Source organism: Scleropages formosus, chromosome 11, assembly GCF_900964775.1.
Source record: "Scleropages formosus chromosome 11, fSclFor1.1, whole genome shotgun sequence".
NCBI classification, from domain to species: domain Eukaryota; kingdom Metazoa; phylum Chordata; class Actinopteri; order Osteoglossiformes; family Osteoglossidae; genus Scleropages; species Scleropages formosus.
In genome coordinates this window covers 27,539,286-27,556,262 of record NC_041816.1, presented here as the reverse complement: position 1 = coordinate 27,556,262, position 16,977 = coordinate 27,539,286, and the positions used below count along the sequence as shown (strand labels likewise).

At 42.9% G+C, this 16,977-nt stretch overlaps 1 protein-coding gene across 1 annotated transcript; it reads left to right on the top strand.

Moving 5' to 3' along the window:
* Nucleotides 1-1,401: 1,401 nt before the first annotated feature.
* LOC114911923 (adenylate cyclase type 2-like) lies at nt 1,402-15,076 on the top strand. Its single transcript, XM_029256435.1, has 25 exons — nt 1,402-2,061; nt 2,823-3,020; nt 3,200-3,361; nt 4,410-4,559; nt 4,642-4,787; nt 5,991-6,102; nt 6,211-6,338; nt 6,431-6,589; nt 6,816-6,972; nt 7,582-7,743; nt 7,903-7,943; nt 8,044-8,106; nt 8,332-8,401; nt 8,756-8,853; nt 9,594-9,678; nt 10,356-10,493; nt 11,000-11,080; nt 11,692-11,870; nt 11,961-12,045; nt 12,277-12,435; nt 12,713-12,859; nt 13,003-13,110; nt 13,328-13,442; nt 14,077-14,201; nt 14,307-15,076. Exons 1-25 carry the CDS (start codon nt 1,402-1,404, stop codon nt 14,475-14,477), a joined length of 3,699 nt encoding a protein of 1,232 aa, XP_029112268.1. The 3' UTR covers nt 14,478-15,076.
* Nucleotides 15,077-16,977: the final 1,901 nt, after the last annotated feature.

The window sequence follows — 16,977 nt, the reverse complement described above, 5'->3', positions numbered from 1 at the left end:
ACCTCTGTCAACATTGTACATTTACATTTATTCATTTATCGGGCACTTTTCTCCAAAGCAATGTACATTACATTAGCAGAAAGAGAGACATAGGCGCAGACGTGTGATTCTTAAGTGCAGTTAGTTTGTTTCTTTCCACCATATGAACCAATGTTCATCACGAGTAGCTGCATAAAACTCTATCTGAATATTGACGATTCCTGATCAACTAGTAATTTTTTTTTTAGATACATAAAAAACATTTATGTTACATTGCAGGAGTAGCTGCATAAAGGTTTATACGGGCATGATCTTAAAGTTATACTGCATGAACATTTACGTCTTACATGAACTTAAGGGATCATGGGTGAAGTGAGTCCAGAAGAGATTAATTTTAATACCCTTTTTAAATGTGGACAGAGATTCAGTAGTTCTGAGTGAGAAGGGAGGTCATTCTATCATTCTGCCATTCTACCACAATGGAACCAGAACCGAGAACCTCTGTACTTTACCCTTCATGCGTTGGACCACCAAGCGGGCAGATGTGGAAGAGTGAAGCAGTCTGGTTGGGGTGCAGAAGATGATCAAGTCTAGTAGATATCTGGGTGACGTTCTATTGATGCATTTGTAGGCCATAACCAGGGTCTTAAAGTTGACCTAGGCAGTGATAGTCTCCAAATAATCTTTGCCTGTTTTGCTCCTGGGAGATGTGGTTGTCCAGTGTGTTTGGCCAGGGTTCGCTGTGTGATGGGTCTGGGGTTCGAGGCCTGCTTGGAGTGGCTTACGATGGACTGGTGTCCTGTCTGGGGAGTGTTATCTTCCCCTCTGCCTTTACTTTCTGTGTTGCCAGTTTAGGCTCTGGTTTGCTGCAACCCCACTTGGGACAAGTGGTTGTAGACTGTGTGTGTTTTCTTCTTGACTGTAATCACTCTCTGTGTTACCTGCTGAGAGTCCTAAATATGTTACCTGTTTCTGAAGCTATTAGATTGTGATGGTCTTCTGTTATCCCTGTTGACATAGCTCTCAGACTGAGTTCCAAACCTGAGTTATGCTCTTATGTATCTTGCAAATTTTGCGTTATGTAAAGTATCCTGAAGTTTTCCCATGTTGCCACTTTTTTGCCAGTGCTCACAGCTTCCTCAAGATCTCCACAACGGCACCAGCATTTCCAAACAAGAAAACAATCATTTGCTGGGATCCTGGTGGTGGACAATGGATTTTATTTTACTTGTATAGAAAAACACAAACTTTTGACTGTAGGATTGATCCCCTTCTTTAAACGTACCGAGTTGCTCCCATGTCGCTCTTGGACCTGAGGAAGGCCAGCTCAATTTATTTATTTATTTTTTGATTTGTGAAAGCTCTTGAAAACTATTTCTGACCATTACTGCTGCAGTCTACACTGAGAAGGACTTTTGCAGGATGGATGTTAGACAAGAATCCCATCAAGATGAGGACTGTGTGATGAATGGGGAACTGATACCAGCATCCGGGAAAGATGAGAGCCCTTTGACACATGACCTTACCATCACTGCGACCACTGCCACTACCCCTACAAAGAAAATCGAGGACAATTGTAACAGCACTGGACTCACAACCATCAAAAATGTGTATAATTCTGGCTCCAATGAAACAGGACACTTAGATCCCAGCATGAGCAATGAATCCTTAACACACATGGAATCTAGAATAGACCAAGTTTTGGACACTGATGATTCAAGTAAAATCAGACTGAATGGACTGGCTGTTGACAGTACTGTGGAATACACCAGCAGCTGTAAACTAAAGGACGACAGGGTTGACAGCAGTACGACTGATGCTGTGAATGGGTCAATAGCCAATTCACCTGATGAAACTCTAAATGTCGGTAACAGCGATGAGGGTGTTAGACAACATGGATTTGCACGTGCCCCTCGCCATCGACCTGCCAGGTCCACCTTGGCCTCTGCATGCAACATCCTGCGTGCTGTGAACAGGGGCTGCATGTACGCTGTGGGAGAAACGCCAGCCATGGTGGGAGGACTGGTGCTCACCATCCTCTTCTGCGTGACTATGATCATAATCTTTGCTGCTACACATAGGGTGAGAAACACGAATTTTCTGAAATATTGTGCAAGTTTGTTGTGCAAGTATTGTGCACAGGCTCAAACGAGCACGCAAAGAAGTGTCTTTTCTGTGTTAATGTACAGTATCCTGACAGCACATACATATTGCACTAATCCTCTGTTGTACGGGGTAGTCTATTAGTCACCATACCCCTAATATATTAATAACAACCAGTGATTACCAGGAACATGTGTATCAATCAGAAGAGTGACACAACAATGAAAAAAACTGCAAGTGCAAACAATATTTAGTGGTTGGCTGTTTGAGTCCAACAAAAGCAAAATTCCGGACAAATAATGCAATAGACTATAACGCAGTTTGAGAAGAGATTCGGAAAACCTTCTTTGTGCAAAGTAACACTTTGGGACAAATGAGCTTTTCTCTAGATCCATAGCTAAGAAGGGGTACCGTAGCTTATGGGTCATCCTGTAGAGTGTTGTTAATGTATTCTCCACTGGTAGCGTGCGCACACTCTACTAAACTTGTGTCTTACTTTAGTGTTAATGTACTGTAGTGTCTAAGAAGTGTATTTACTACACACACCCTTGCTCTCGGGTGATTGTTAATGTATTGTGGTCAGATTGTATGTATATACTGTACTAAACCTCTCCCTAAGTGCAGTGTTAATTTACTTCAGTGTCCAAGGAATGTTTTAAAGTCTGAGATGTGTTAAGCTGATGTCACGTTGTGCTCAGACAGTGTGTACGGACGGCACTAACACACTCTCTCCATTCCAGGATGTCAGAGTGCATGTTGGAGCTCTCTCTGTGTTGGGTGTGGTGCTGTGCTTGAGCGTTGCCCTGCTGGTGGCGTTACCATGGTTTCGAGTGATGCGACGCTGCGGTGGGGTTCTGGCTCTCTTCGTCTGGGCATTGCTGTACATCACCGCTATGGTCTTCGCCTTCACAGGGGGTCCGGTGTCCGCCTGGGAGCAGGTCAGCTTCACTGGTCACTGGGGACATGGGGGTTTGGGCCGCAAGGTGGTTGTATCATAGACTATACATGGTATTGTGGGATACAATAGGAGGGCTATACCATGTTTCAGAGGATACTGTAGCTCGGAAGCCATGTGATCCAGTCATTCATACACTCTTTGTCTTTGTTTCTTCTCCAGGTCGCGTTCTTCCTCTTCCTCTCATTCTCTGTCTACTCTGTGCTTCCTCTCTCCCTGCTATGGGCTCTCATTTTTGGAATCGGTACCAGCGTGTCTCATATCATCATCTTCAGCATCTACATGAGTGTCACGGCGCCCGGCACAACGGACCTGGCCGTGCAGGTGAGAGGCAACTGCAACGATGTCTGTGACTGCAGTGCTAAAGGTCACATGCAAACATGGGTTGTAGAGGAACGTAAGGCCAGCAGGATAGAGGGAAGGTTTGCCAGCAGACATGATCCATTATCTGCGATGTGGAAACCACAATGTAGCTGACACACACAAAGCAACACACACCCCAACATATCCATCTCATATTCAAATTGGCTCCTTTGAAAGTTCCGCTTTCTATGAGACTCCTCCTGTTATACCCTGATGAGTCAAATGAAGGCACTAAAGTCAACTTTACCAGACAAAAATATTCCCCGTACAGTCGAACACAACAGTACAAAAAATCCTAAGCAGTCCAATAGTCACTCAAGTATGCACTCTGAGTCTGAAGTCCAAAATAAGCCAAAATAAACTCACTAGTCCACAAGTCGCAGAGCAATTTAGGTAAAAACACAAAGTCGCAGACTACGAAAAATTCCCCAATTTCTTTTTTTTTTTATTTAAACCTTCCTGATGTCAAGTTTCAATTTTTTGGGGGGGGGATGTAATCATCAGGAAGTAATTGGTGTCCCATCCAGCATGTACCTTGAATCATGCCCTGTGCTCCATGGGTAGACTCTGGACCACTTTGACCCTGCTCTGGATAATCAGTTATTGATAACGGATGGATGGAATTATCAGAATCACATTAATTAGTAAAATGCCAAAGTAAACTGATAATTTTGTACCACGTTCTCCTTCTCATTCACTTCTGCTTGATTCACGCAAGGGGGGGGGGGGGGGGGGGGGGGGGTGGACCAGTGGGACTGATAAAGTTCTGTATAATCGGAGGCAGTTCAAGAGCGTGAAAGAGTGTTGCGATGTGTCCCTCCTAAAAGATCTCTGGCAAGGTGATAAGACAGAATTTGGACTGCTCATACACCCAGTGCAAACCCGTTGAGGAGCATTCCATGCTTGCGTAGAGAATTCATCACTTGCTAAAGTAAACGTAAGATGTTTGACCAGCTTCCACTGGAAAAATGTCATTGTTTGGGTTCATACTAAGAATCTTCTCCTCCAGCTGGTGGCCAATGCCGTGTTGTTCCTGTGTGTGAACTGCGTGGGTGCGTTCCACCGAGGGCTCACTGAACGCGCCAACAAGAAGTCCATGCGAGAGCAGCAGAACTTCAACCAGGTCCGCATGCAGATGGACTTACAGAAAAGACAACAGGTATGTGATCGTCCCCGTGGACGCACGCGCCCACTCACACTCAAGCACTTAACGCCCCGCATCCCGCTTCCCCACCGACCAGGAGCATCTCCTGCTTTCCGTGCTGCCGCGCTACATTGTCCTGGAGCTGAAAACGGAGGAGATTAAGCGTCTGTCGAAGAAACCCTCCAATGAGGAGATCAGGCAGAACTTCCACAGCTTGTACATCCGACAGCACAAGCACGTCAGGTAACATCCCACGCAGATACAGCGGAGTCGGGTTCCCGAGAATAAAAGTCCAGTATGCTGACTCTGCTGTGAGACAGCTTTCTATTTTTGGAGTTCCTGTCCAAAACCAGGTGGCCCATTATTATAGTTTATTTGCAGTACACTAGTTTATACACATATACACTTATACAGTGGTGCTCGGAAGTATGTGAACCCTATAGAGATGGTCATTTTTCTTTAAATCTTTAAATAAACTTATAAAATTTGAATGTTAAATCTTAAAGTAAACTCAGAAAATGGGTAAATGACTGATTTGCACCCCTGATTCTATTTACCAACTTGATGTAACCAGTGTAATTTGGGCTTCACTTGTTTTTACACCTGCACTATTTGTGTGTTTCTACTACACATATGATTTCCTCCAAGGCAACATATAGAATTTGTCATTACACACCTATTATGTCTCATGAGAAACCCTGATTCTCATTAAATAAATAACCACCCCCCCCCCACACACACACACACACACACACACACACACAGTCTAAAACCACTTCTCCTGAGCGAGGATGCAACAAACCAGAGCCTAACCTGGTAACACAGGGCGTAAGGCTGGAGGGGGAGCAGACACACCCAAGACAATATGCCAGTCCACCCCAAGGCACCCCAAGCAGGCCTCGGACCCTAGACGCACCACACAGCAGGCCCTGGCCAAACCCGCCGCACCACCGCATCCCCGACATTAAATAACCACTTTGTGGTAAAATTAAGGGACACAAGGGGTTCACGTACTTTCCAGCAGCACTGTATAGATGTTAACCGAACATTGTGTTGCTCTTTTTTACCAACTTTTTTCCTAGTTACTACAAAGAGTTCTATGCAACTCTTTGCTCTTCAGCATAGTCTCACCCTTTCATTTCCCATGTCCACGTGTGACTGGACACTCCACATGTGTGCACAATGTGAAGAAAACATGTAAGATTGAGCAAAACTGGGGGGTCGTTAATTTTATGAGTTTGAATGTCTGATCTGCTGGACATTGTGAAACTCTATGGGGGATTAGACGAAAGAAAACAACTGTATTTGTGATAGACAGCAGTTGTTAGTGGGTCAGATTTGATGGGGACACAACCCAAGGGTGAAATTCTGCTAAATATTTTGCTGTTCATTAACTCCACCCTGTGAAATCCAACAACGGTTGTTTCTCCCTCCTCTAATTCCCAGCATCCTCTATGCCGATATCGTGGGCTTCACCAAGCTGGCCAGCAGCTGCACGCCCGAGGAGCTGGTTGCAGTCCTCAACAAACTTTTTGGTAAATTTGATGACATTGCAAAGGTGAGACAATGCCCTGTCGCTCTTTAGAACATATGAAATGAATAAGCCTCATTTGCATAGTCCGCGTCTGTTCTACCAACTTCTCCTCGACTTTGAACCCCTTTGCAGAAGAATAAGTGCCTGCGTATCAAGATCCTGGGGGACTGCTACTACTGTGTGTCCGGTCTGCCTGATCCCATCCCTTCCCATGCCTGCAACTGTGTGCAGATGGGTCTGGACATGTGCACCGCCATCAAGTCAGTGCCCCAAGTCGGCTCTCAGAAACGGTTCCGTGTGTTTTTCGTGATTTCCGCTACTGCACCTCTCCACATGTTCTTCCCTCTTCCAGCAACCTGCGGGAGGCAACGGGGGTCGAGATCAGCATGCGAGTGGGCGTGCACTCCGGGAACGTGCTCTGCGGTGTTATAGGCAAGGAGAAGTGGCAGTACGATGTCTGGTCGCATGACGTCACCTTGGCCAATCACATGGAGTCCGGAGGTCTACCTGGGTGAGGAATGGAGGGAAAATCCTCGTCTTGCTACAACAGAGCTTGGAATTAGAAAAAAGAGGCTGTAACCGTGCACCAGCCTGCAGCCATGCTTCCGATGTGAAAAAATTGGTTAAAAAATTAATGCATTAATATAATAAACTCTAAAAAGTCTGAAGATGCGGCCCTGATGACTATTCCTTTTGACGCCATCAACAGCCGTGCTCTCATGTTTCTGTGAACGTAGGCGGGTGCACATCACCGAGGAAACGCTGGACAACCTGGGTGGGGCGTACAAGGTGGAGGAGGGCAATGGAGCTAGTCGGGACCCCTACCTTGAGGGCAGGAAGACATACTTGGTCTTAGATCCAAAGATAAAGAGTGCCACACCGAGGAACCTTGAAGTAAATACCTCTCACCCCCTACTTATTATTATTATTATTATTATTATTATTATTATTATTATTATTATTGATGTTTTCATAATTAGTAATCGTAATAATTCTTTAATAATTTTCTTTACTTACAATTTGGTACTGTATTTTACTAGAGCAATTGATGTAAAGTAATGTCTGAGGATGTAATACACAGGCAATGTGGTGCCACAGTAAGTAGTACTTCTACCTCACAGTGCCTGGATGGTGTGAGAGAATGTGGGTTTGATCCCTGCTCAGTCTGCAAAGAGTTTGCATGTTCTTCCTGTGTCTGTGTGGGTTTCCTCTGGGTGCTCTGGTTTCCTCCCACAGTCCAAAGACATGCTGTTCAGGTAAATTGGTCAATCTAAATTGCCCTTAGGGTGTGTGTGTGTGTGTGTGTGTGTGTGTCTACCCTGTGATGGACTGGTGTCCTGTGCCCAACTCAGACTTGCCCCCAATGCTTCTGGGATAGGCTCCAGATCACTGCAACCCTGACCCAGACAAGTGATTCTTGAAAACGGATATAATACGTAAGGAATGTGCTCACAATAGAATTCGTGCAGTTTATTTATACTGTTCTCTCTATTTCTTTTTCAGGCTCCCAGGGTCTTTGACAGGAGGCTCAGGGCTTCGGTCAGGATGTCGAAGTACCTGCAGTCCTGGAAGGCGGTGAGCCCTTTCTCAGTGCTCAACCAGCCTGCGGAGCCTAAGACCAAACCCACAGCTCACTCCACTGCCTATGCAGAGCCACCGCACCTGGTCAGTGCCCCCCCCCCCCCCCCGGCCACTCCCTTATGAGGCCATAAGTGTGTGTATATGTGTGCTGTGTGGTGTATTGAGCTGTTAGTGCACATGCATTTGTGCTGGTGCATCTGCATAACTGGAAATGTGGTTATAAATATGTTATATTATTTCCAGGAAGGGCAAACCACTCAGACAGATCCCACAAGTGAATACAGGTAAATCCTTTTCTCTAAAAACCTCTTTTTTTTTCTTGATATGCAGACAGACAGCCAATTCACTGAGTGTTTCCTCACCCCCCAACCCCCCTTCTCACAGTGTGTCCCCCCAGGGCTTGGAGGACGGACAAAGTGACACCTTAGAAACACTGGATCTCAAAGAGTAAGTATTCTTTACCACACTGCAGTGGGACGTCTCTGTGGTCACCACGGTGTTCATGGGTAAACTACATTTGAAAAAAATTGACATCTTTCAAAATAAAAACGAATTTATAAAACATTTAAAGTCAAATGTATAATAAAAAGTAGTCAGCTGTGGATTTCACCGACTCGTGTATATTTTCCCATAATAAAAAAAGCCGTTGCTCTTTTTGTTTCTCTCTCCGAGGCAGGGGAAAAGAAAGCTGAAGCTCAACTGGTTGACTCTGTACTTCAACACCTGGAAAATGGAGAAGGAGGTGGGATTGGAGCTGGTGTTGTTCACATGGTTTACGTCTGTCTGTGTGTAAAAGTATTGCTGCATAATTGTAATTACAGTGCCTATGAAAAGTATTCACTCCTGATATTTATCTATTCAGTTATTGTCTCTTCTTTTGTATTAATTCAGTAAAATTACTGGATTTTTTTCCACTTTGACATCCCAGACTACTTTGTGCTGAAGAGTGGCAAAAATTTTGCAGTGAATAAGTCATAGTTACATGCAGTAATACAATAACGTGAAAAAGTCCAAGGGGATGAATACATTTCGTAAGTGCTGTACAATATAACGTGTTATATTTCTGCTGACTGTATAAAAACTGGCTGTTTTTCAGTACCGCCTTCTGGAGATGATGGAGCTCTATCTGTCTGTGAGCTGCATGGCTCTGATTTTCATCACCCTCTTTGTGGTCCAAATGCTCACCTCCCAGAAGTGAGTGCAGCTTCACACACGTTCACGCAATCCAGCACCGGGGACAAATATATAAAAGAAATGTAGGAAATTATACATGCATGCACAGACACAGTCTGAAACCGCTTGTCCCAAGCGGTGTCACGGCAAGCCAGAGCCTAACCCGGCAACATAGGGCGCAAGGCTGGAGGGGGAGGGGACCGGACAGCATTCCGTCACAAGGCACCCCAAGCGGGACTCGAACCCGGGACCCACCAGAGAGCAGGACCCGGCCAAACGTTCTGCACCACCGCGCCCCCCTTATATTATATATATGTATTTAGATACAAAGATACAGATACGTATATGTAAAAATAAATAATAATTAAAAAAAAAACAGTCCAATAAGACAGATAGATAGATGAAGACACTGAAAACATTTGTTTTTCGGAAGCTGTAAAAGTGTGAATGAATTTAATTTTCCCCACAAAAAAGTTGTTACAATCCAGAGAGTCACAGCTTGGCTTTGTATTTTTCTAACAAATTAAAACAATAAAAATGATCATAACAAATTATATAATAGCAAGTGAATTTTGTTTTAAAATTGCATTTATTCAGCAGCAGATCTCCCTACAGACCCCTGTGATCACTGAAACTCTTTTCGCTACGTGTACAGTTAACTGACTTCCATTGTCAAACAATTCATAGGAGATGTCAGATACTAAATATTAAAGGTTCTGGGACATTTCCGCTCAGTGACATTGATTCTCTGTGACCCTCAGGAACGTTACCCTGGGTGTCTCCTATGGTATCACCTTTGTGGCGTTAGCTGTGCTTCTTCTCATCGTCTTCACAGGGCACATGGAGGTAAGACTGTGATCCCTTGAATTCGGAATTGTGTTTCAGAGCAGTGCGTGTCTTTCTTGCGCCGCACAGCATTAATGTTTAAACATGTAAACATGTCCCGTATGCTGCCATACGTCTCAATGTGCATTTTTTCCGGTGATTTATAAAACACTGTACACCCTGATTAAAAAGAAAACACATTACATGATTTTTGTATGGCACATACAACAACAACAACAACAACAATAATAATAATAATAATAATAAGAAGAAGAAGAAGAATGATAATAATAATAATAATAATAATAATAGTAATAATAAATAATAATAATACATTTTAGAACCAAATTATTGCTATTATTATTATTGTTGTTGTTGTTGATGTTATACAGGCCATCATTAAGATCATCAATATTGTATTTACTACTGATCTGCACACAGGAAAACCATATTAGGTAACTATTAATTAATTAGATTACTTATGCATTAACTTATTGAAATGTGTCGGTGTCACAATTTTAGAACTACTGCTAAAATAATTATTTAAAAAATGTAAGTGGGTGCTGCTCTCATTCCTGCTCATATAATTGTGTGTGTGTACCTGTGCATCCCTGTGTGTGTGTGTGTGTGTGTGTGTGTGTGTGTGTGTGTGTGTGTGTGTGTGTGTGTGTGTGTGTGTGTGTGTTTGTGTGTCGCAGCGCTGGAGACCCAAGATGTCGGAGGGCATTCAGTGGGTGCTCTCTCTGTCGCAGGGAGTCGCCAAAATGGCAGCACTGCGGCTCTTCCTGGTTATCCTCTGCTTGCTCATCACACTGATCATGGCCATTCTCAACTTCGTAAGCCTCGCTACAATTTACCGTGTTTTCACACATGTCCGCACATTATCTAACACGCTGCTATATATATGATATACTGTAGCTACGTCGATAAAATGCGCAGCCTTGCTGACACAAATTTGCAAACAATAATATTAAGCATTATTTACACTGTGCAAGATGGGGGGTGCGGTGGCGCAGTGGGTTGGACCGCAGTCCTGCTCTCCGGTGGGTCTGGGGTTCAAGTCCCGCTTGGGGTGCCTTGCGGCGGACTGGCGTCCCGTCCTGGGTGTGTCCCCTTCCCCCTCCGGCCTTACGCCCTGTGTTGCCGGGTAGGCTCCGGTTCCCCGTGACCCCGTAAGGGACAAGCGGTTCTGAAAATGTGTGTGTGTGTGTACACTGTGCAATTGATATAATTTAACATATAGAGACATTATATAATGAAAATGTATCTTTACAGTCTGACAGTCACAAACACTCAAATTGTTTGATGCGAAATATAATGCACATTCTTTCTGTCCCACAAGTTCTTTCTTCCAGACCACGGCTGTGCCAATATCTCCCATAATGCAACATCACTAGATTCCTTCAAATTCTACACTGCACCTGTAAGTGTCGCAACGCGGTATTTTATTAACACTCGTTCATGTTGCGTGTAGCTGTCAAGTAGACGCTGGGATCCCAAAGCTATTCAAGAATGTCCTTAAACACAAACAGAACTATATTAAAAAATCACTCTCTGCTCACTTTGTATCCAGCTCTATTCTCCCCATACACACTAAGTAGGAAAAACATATTTACCCTATATTACACCATACTGGGCTGCACAATTGGACGTGGGTTTGACGCCCGCTCAGTCTCCGCGGAGTTTACATGTTCTCCCTTTGTACATGTGGGTTTCCTCCAAGCCCTCAGGTTTCCTTCCACAGTCCAGAAACTGAAGGTGAGGGTCAATTGGTCACTCCAAAGAATCCAAATAGTGTGTGTATCTGTACAACATATCAGTGTGTGTGTGTGTGTTACACTGCTCTGGTGTATGATTGTAGGGAGTTCTCCACAGTGTACCCAGCATTGTAGGTCACCTTGGATAGGTGGTAGCTAAATACTAGTTCATAATGACTGTACATCATTTTGGAGAAAAGCATCTGCCAATAGAACAAGTGTGAATGTAGCACCTTTACCATGATCGGTCAGTACTGATGTGTCCCTGTCCTTGCAGTACTACCTGTATTGCTGCCTGCTAGCCATGTTGGGTGTGGTAGTGTTTATTCGAACATGCCAGGAGGTCAAGGTGCTTCTGCTCACCATGGCTTTGCTGGTCTACCTCGTCCTATTTCTCTACGTCTACGTCTGCCGCTCCGACCACTATATGCACCAGCTCTACAACGAAACCAGCCAGTAGGTCTTCTTCGCCCATCGTCATTCCTACATGTACTTGTCTCCCTCATTAGTGATACAGATGATGTCATAACCTCGTGTTTTCCCCAGGCCTGGTGTCTTGAAGGAGCCCAAGATTATGGCAGGGGTCTGGCTCTTCATGTTCTACTTTGTTACCTTAATACTGGTGCGAAAGGTAAATCCACTGACGATTCATGTGCCTCTGCATACATCCAGTCCTTTGGTTCTCTCTCTTTCCAACCTCTATCACTGCCGTGATCTGAGTAGTTCATCTCCGTTTCCGAATCGTATTTTGCCCATTTTTCTCCTGTAATGTAGCTGTGTGATTCATGCAATGATTGATCCTGTCCCTCCCTGAATTTCCCTCACTTGGACACCAGTGTGACCACTATGTCTCATCTCCTAGGATGAGCTGGCTTGCCGTATGGAGTTCCTTTTGCAGCAGTGCTTTGTGAAAGAAAAAGAGGAGACTGAAACTATGGAGAACATCAATGAGAATCTCTTGCACAATGTCCTTCCTGCCCACGTCGCTTCAGTCTTCATTGGAAAAAAACGCAACAATCAGGCAAGAGCAGGGGGTGTATCAGCAGTGTCCTGGCAATGAGCGTACCGGGGTCTACCAGCAGCAACGGGGCAAGAGAAAGCACAGGATGTTTGAACAATAATAAGAGATGGTGGTTTGGTAATAACAGCCATCAAGTAGAGGAAGGATTGTGAGAAATGGTGCCACAAAGTGGGAAAAGGTTGTAGCAGGAGCTCACAACGAATGTAAGAGTGCAGTATAGAGGAAGGAAGTTCTCAAAGGTTTATTGCTGTGAAAAAGAGGTTGTTCTGTTTTGTAGGATCTGTACAGTCAGTCCTGTGAGTGTGTTTGCGTGATGTTCGCCTCGGTGCCCCAGTTCAAGGAGTTCTACAACGAGAGCAACGAGAACAGAGACGGGCTGGAGTGTCTTCGCCTTCTCAATGAGATAATTGTTGACTTTGATGAGGTAGGGGCCATTCGTCCATGTGTCCCACTTTCAGTAACGATATGAAGAACGAAGAAAAAGATTCTTGCCATTGTCCTGAAACACAGTTAAAATGCTGTTGGGTTTGCCTTGACGGAATTTTGAATACTCATCCTCTCTTGCAGCTCCTGTCTAAGCCAAAGTTTAGTGGTGTGGAGAAGATTAAAACCATTGGCAGCACCTACATGGCAGCTGTTGGACTGACTGTCCCAGATGCTGGGATGGAGAAGAAGGTAGGAGATGATGGAATAGAATAAGGAATGTATGACAAAGAGAGAAGAAAGCTTGGTATTGGGATGCACTGTAGTCACAAAGCAATATAAGAATGAGCTCTTCATTAAAAAATTTGACTTTACAGAATAAATAGAAGTAACATGAGTGAAGCTCTCAGTTAAAGAAAAGTGCTGTGGTACATGTTTGTCACAGCCATACTTTCATCGCCCCCAACAGGAGTATAATGTCGCTAGTCGCCATGTGAGAACAATGGTAGAGTTTGCCATTTCTCTAAGGACGAAGCTGGAGCAGATCAACACACACTCATTCAATGACTTCAAACTCCGAATTGGTGTGTATAATCTCTTCTTTTTATTCCCTCTTCTCAGTGGATTCTACTAAATCTGCCTAATTTTTATACAATACTGTGTAGAAAACTAGTGTCCCAATGAGCATTTGTTGATTATACACTCATCATGAGGAATTGGGGAGAGGTGGTCATCTGGCTGTCAGCTCAATGTGTCATATGTGAAATTTTTTTAAATCATTTTGATGTGGTAGTAACATTGATACAAGTAAATAGAATGCTTTGTTTAAAAAAAAAAAGAATTTTGAATGTTTTTTGTGATGTGTGTGTAGAGTTGTATACAAATCAACAGAACTACTGAAGGAAAGTTATTTTGTAAAATTTTTTGTTTCATTTTGCCCCAGTATCCTATTAACGGGGTAAAAAAATGACCGATGATCTTAATGAGAAAAGGATGAGGACGCTCGAAGAATGCAAAGAATATAAATTCTTCCAACTCTGCAAAATCAGTTATTGAAATATTTTAATTAATAGATTTTTTAACTGTTTTTTGAGCTGTATGGTCTTCCAGTATCCTTTCAGTTGATGTCTGGTCACACATGGACGAAATGTGTCTTGTATTATATTCTGATAAATCGCCAAATCTATTCATGATACATTTTGACCCTCCCCCTCATAGGAATAAATTACGGTCCGGTAATTGCTGGGGTGATCGGAGCCCACAAACCTCAGTATGACATCTGGGGCAATGCTGTAAATGTGGCCAGCAGGATGGAGAGCACTGGGGTCCTGGACAAGATTCAGGTTAAGAAAAAAAAAAAAAGAAAAAGAAAAAATTTGTAAAGAGTGTTGATGCTTGATGCCAGCTGTCTCAGTGTGTGTTTCCCTTGCTTGCGCTGTTATCTACAGGTGACTGAGGAGACAGCAGAGGTGGTGCAGTCTCTGGGGTACGGTGTGACACTACGAGGAGTGATCATGGTAAAGGGGAAGGGGGAGCTCACCACTTACTTCCTCAATACGGACCACGAACCAGTCACTCCGACACTGCTGACCCCAGATGAGTTACCAATCAAAAGTTAACCATTGCTGGTTACACCATCGCTACACACCCCAGATCAGTGACCTGATGACCACTGAAAATTTGACCCTGTATTTTTCTGTATGTCAGCTGACACACTTGGTCCATGAATGACACAAAACGTCCACATGACATCGAAGATGTGGCGTTGAGTTCAAGAGCCTGGGCACTGTAACCTGAAGTATGTGGATTCAAATCCAAGGATAAATGAAGGACACCTTTTTGAGTCACTTAAAAAACCTCAAGTGTCATGGATTAAAACTGTGAGCAAGGACCAAGAAAGTAAAAAAAAAAAAACTCATATATCTATATATATATTTCTATATATATATATCAGAGCGCTGAAAAAACACATGGAATAATTGTAAGATTGTTTTTGCTGATTCTAAGCCCTTTCTTGCAAAACTTAATTTTTTTGTCTTGATGGAATAAGAGTGACATAAGAATATGTTTCAGATTATTTAAATGGCTTATAAACATGTTTCTTTTATCACAAAAGCAAATAATTTATCCGCCTATTACGTGTCTCCTCTAGTAAAAACTGCATCTCTGTGAGATAAATTGTGCAATACTTCCCTGTAAATAGTGTTACCGGGTAATGACGGCAACCATTCTTATGATAACTTTATTATTAGGTATAAAATGTATAATTGTTGATCGTTATTGTACGATAAAGGCTGTTTGTCTTTATGAAGCACTGAGTATGTGAATTTTAAATCTATGGTTTTGTACTGTATCTTTACTGATTCATTAAAGATCCGTTAATACTCATGTTAATATTATTGTCTAATTACAAAACTGTGAGTTAAGCATGCTGTACTGTTATTATGCATGAATTTGTAACCTTATTACATTATTAAATACAGGATTTTTATACTTTGAGATATTGCATTTTTTCCCTCATTTTTCCCGAGCATTTACCCTCTTAAATGCCCAGGAGGGTTAGGCAGCCACTGGTACTTGGAGACTTAGAGATTTGTATTTATCACAGTTTCTTGGCTGGAAAGTTTTTTGTTCTGTTTTCTTTTCCTCAACTGCCAGATTGTGAATACACTCACAAACTGCCTTCTGAGTTCATTTTTATTTTGCTTTCCTGTCATTTCCTGTCGTTCAAGTGTCCCATTTGTGCTCTTCGAGTGCTGCCACCTTGGGAAGTGTGTGGAATAAAAATACATTTCAAGTGAAATTATTCTCATCCAATATAAGTAGGATACCAAATTCAGAAGTATGAACTCCAACACTCATCTCCTTCAAGGTGTGTTAAGCACATCACCTTATTTTGTATTTTACATTTATTTAAGAGACAATTTTCTCCAAAGCAACTTCTAATGAACTCTATGTAGTGTTATCAGCCCACTCAACTTATTCACCAAGGTGACTTACACTGCTAGATACACTACTTACAATGGGTCGCTCATCCATACATCAGTGGAACACACACACTCTCTGTCACTCACACACTATGAGGAACCTCAACAGCAGGTCTTTGGACTGTGGGAGGAAACCAGAGCACCCAGAGGAAACCCACAGGGAGAACATGCAAACACCACACAGACTGAGTGGGGATCAAACCCATGTCCACTTGCACCACCCAGGCAGTGTGAGACAGCAGCACAACTTGCTGTGCCACCATGCCAACCAGGCCCCAGGCTTCATTGGGCCACAAAAAAACAGTTAAAGGAGACTGCACTTACATATTACATTATTTTTATGCATTTAGCTGACACTTTTCACCAAAGCAACTTATACTCTTAAGCTATTCACAGTTATTTACCCATTTACACAGCTAGGTAATTTTACTAGAGTAATTTACTGTAGGTACCTTGCTCAAGGGTACAACAGCCAGAGGTGAGACTTGAACCTGCAACCTTCAGGGCTAAAAATAGCAGCTCTAATCATCAGCTGCCCACTATACTAAATGCCCTCAAAACTCAGCAATTTAATCCCATATTACCTTTTTGCTGTGTACTTTTAATTATAGACTATTGCAAAACATGGGCAAGTAAATAAAATAAAAAAGAGAATAAATGAATAATAAATTAAAATGTTTACACTCCAGTTACTAATTGTTTAATTGAATATGTGTTACCGATTGTTTTGAAACAAATGGATTAAGGGAGGAAAGGCAAGGAAAGAAGGAGAGAATGTAAATTTCTGCCACAGCCCAGGTTCCGCAAGCCACATAATATGCTGCAGATTAATTTTTCTTTTTTTTTTTTTAACATTTCTCTCAGTAATTTTTTTGGGTAAGTTTCATTCCAAACACTTCACAACACTACAGAAGAACTGAACACCACCAGGCCCGTGTTTTACCACAGTTCAGAGTGGAGAAGCTCTCTTTAGCTCCAAATCACTAGGAAAGCGATGAAAACGGAGCCGATTTTCAGCTTCAGTAATAATAGCTCAAGTGCTTTGCCCACAATGAGATGTTTCTTGTACTGAATTATAATAACCAGATTTTTAACATTACAGGTGTGTGTGTGTGTTGGAGAAACTTGGGAG